This window comes from Limulus polyphemus, unplaced genomic scaffold, assembly GCF_000517525.1.
Source record: "Limulus polyphemus unplaced genomic scaffold, Limulus_polyphemus-2.1.2 Scaffold1771, whole genome shotgun sequence".
NCBI classification, from domain to species: domain Eukaryota; kingdom Metazoa; phylum Arthropoda; class Merostomata; order Xiphosura; family Limulidae; genus Limulus; species Limulus polyphemus.
In genome coordinates this window covers 142,261-145,000 of record NW_013667381.1, presented here as the reverse complement: position 1 = coordinate 145,000, position 2,740 = coordinate 142,261, and the positions used below count along the sequence as shown (strand labels likewise).

Here is a 2,740-nt window from a genome sequence, read left to right as displayed (position 1 = left end):
TGAAATTGAGCATCTCATCTGGCCACCACAATCCCCAGACCTCAACATTATTGAGCATTTATGGTCGATTTTAGAGATTCAAGTAAGAAGTAGATTTCCGCCGCCATCGTCTCTAAAAGAACTGGTGGGTGTTTTAACTAAAGAATGGGCTAAAATTCCTTTGGAAACAATTCACAATTTGTATGAATCAATACCTCTGAGAATTGAGGCTGTAATTGCCTCAAAAGGTGGACCTACACCATATTAAAATATATTTTGTTGATTTTTCAAGGTGTTTCCATTATTTTGTCCAACCCCTGTATGTGTTAGCTAAAAACGTGTAAACAAGATCAGTTGTTTTTTGTTTTTTTTTACATAACTTTTTTAGTAATAGTACTGCTTGTGCTGATTCTATAAATAGTTTGGAATTGAAAGCAAATAATAAAAACCTTTTGTGTTAGTGTTTATTTTTGACCATTTGAATCATGCTGTGAGATTGGTTAAGCATCTGTAAATTGTACAGTATTTAATGAAGGTCACATGTCTCCAAGAGGCATCACTAGTAAGTTCTTATACATTCTTGATTTTGCACAGGAGTGATGATAATTCAATCATATACAATGGAAAAACGTACTTTACTATTTTAATAGTCGTGTTTTGAGGCTTTCCGGATAATTGCTAGACATGAGAAGCACAAAAGACACGCATATGTTACCGCCAGAAGAAAATAATGACTAAATATATATTCACTAATGGTATCAGTTACGGATCTACCAAAGTCTTGTAAAAGACAGTTAAAATTTATGTTTAATGTGAGTGCGTTTACAAGAGAGCACGTAGCTAACCTTGGGAAGTATATGTACTATATATTGGGTTAGTAAGGTGAAATAATACAGATTATTCATAACAAGATTTGAAATAGTCTTATTGTATTATTTCATCTTAGTAACCCTAATACATAGCATATATAGTTTTATACTATGTTGTGAAGGTTCTTACGTTAAACATAAATTATACCTGTCTTTTGTATTTATTGTGTTATTAAAACACAAAATCATCCAGTGATAATGATCGTGGCAAAAGTTAGTGGGTTTTTTTTTTTGTATTAGTGTGTCCATATAGTTTCACCTCCAGTTTGCCTTTGTGTTATACAGCCATTAGGACATTCTTTCTGGTTTATAAAAGAATTTTACATAACCAACTTTTAGAAGATACCAGCAAAGGTTTAACATGACAGAAAATTGATGAATTTTCAGTTTAAAAAGAATTAGTTTGTTTAAACTGTTAACAAGATACATTTATATGAATACCAAGTATTAATACATGTGTGTGTGGTAGCAAGTTTTGCAATAAGTGCTATTAATAATTACAGAATAATATATTTTTAGTGACACAATACCATGCTTGAACCCATGTGTAAACAGTGAGAAAAAAAAGCCCATCTGAAACTGAAATTAGATGTACATATGTGCATCTTAAAGGCATAGCATTTTTATGTTGGTATTCAGTTCTTGAAATGATTAATCAACTACTATTATTATTACACTCCTAAAAGAAAATATACAAGATTCATAGATTTATAACATTTTGTGACCTGGATGGTTACCATGCTGTTACGTTAATTTTCAGCACTGAAGAGCAGTATGTGAACACACCCATTCAAACTAACCTAATACTGCAGTACTTAACAAAATGTGTGTGTGTGGAGTCCAGGGCTTTATCACACTGTTAACTATAATATTGAATTTAATTGTTCCCTGTGTAAGAAATAAATGATCTGTGTGTATGGTGATCATTTAGTTGTCAGACTGTCTTGAAAGTTTTTTACACAGATAATCTTGGAGTGACTTGTAAGGTAGGTAAACTAAGTTGGCATGGCAGAATTCAGGTGCACATAACTTAAATTTTGTTAATGTGACAGAAGCTGAGAATCCAGTGAATCGTTAATCTTTATCTTCCTCACAGGCCTTATGAACAACCTACAAAAGAAGGAATAGGAAGCGATAATATTGGTAACAAGATGTTGAAAGCCATGGGTTGGTCTGAAGGACAAGGACTGGGTCGAGTTAATGAGGGAGTTTCTGATATTGTCCAGGTAGAAAGAAGAGTAGCAGGAGCTGGATTAGGGATGGCAGGATCCACATGTGGAACAACAGCCAGTGATTCCTACAAAGAAGCAGTCAAGAAATCAATGCAAGCCAGATACACAAACCTGTGTTGATATGTTTATTCTCAATCATTCCTTTATGTTGTACACACTGTAATATATCATCATCCATGATGTAATCATGTAGGTTTACAAATCAATAAAACTTTTGTTATGAAAAGAATGTGTGTGTGGGTTTGTCCCCCTTCTGACAAGTTTTTCGGTGTTTTCACTTAGTTATATGTCATTCATAATAACAACCCAGAAATGTAATTATGGATACTTTGTTTCAACTGCCTCTACATTATTTACATGTAACTGGGAAAATTGCCATTGTCAGAAAGCAGAATAATGTTTCACAAATGTGAGTAAATTCAAAGATTAAATATTGCTTGGATTTTGGGAGTTTAAATGCTTAGAATTGACAAATTTAGGGATTTTTTTTAAACCAGAAAGGAGACTATAAAGTTACTTGGAATAAAACATTAAGTTACTAAAAATATGATTTTAAACAATGGAAATTGCTTTTTTTCCCATCAAACTGTATTTACAATAATAAAAACTATCTCATACTTATTCAATTTGAAAAGTTGGGGAGAAACACTGTTAATGAAT

General features: G+C 32.4%; 1 protein-coding gene across 1 annotated transcript in view; it reads left to right on the top strand.

Annotated features, from left to right (window-relative positions):
- LOC106464889 (RNA-binding protein 5-like) overlaps positions 1-2,306 on the top strand; it is a 66,157-nt gene extending 63,851 nt beyond the window's left edge. Inside the window, exon 23 of the mRNA XM_022392693.1 lies at positions 1,945-2,306. Within this exon, the coding sequence (XP_022248401.1) occupies positions 1,945-2,200 (256 nt within the window). The 3' untranslated portion in view covers positions 2,201-2,306. The remainder of the gene's footprint in view (positions 1-1,944) is intronic.
- The last annotated feature ends 434 nt before the right edge of the window (positions 2,307-2,740 follow it).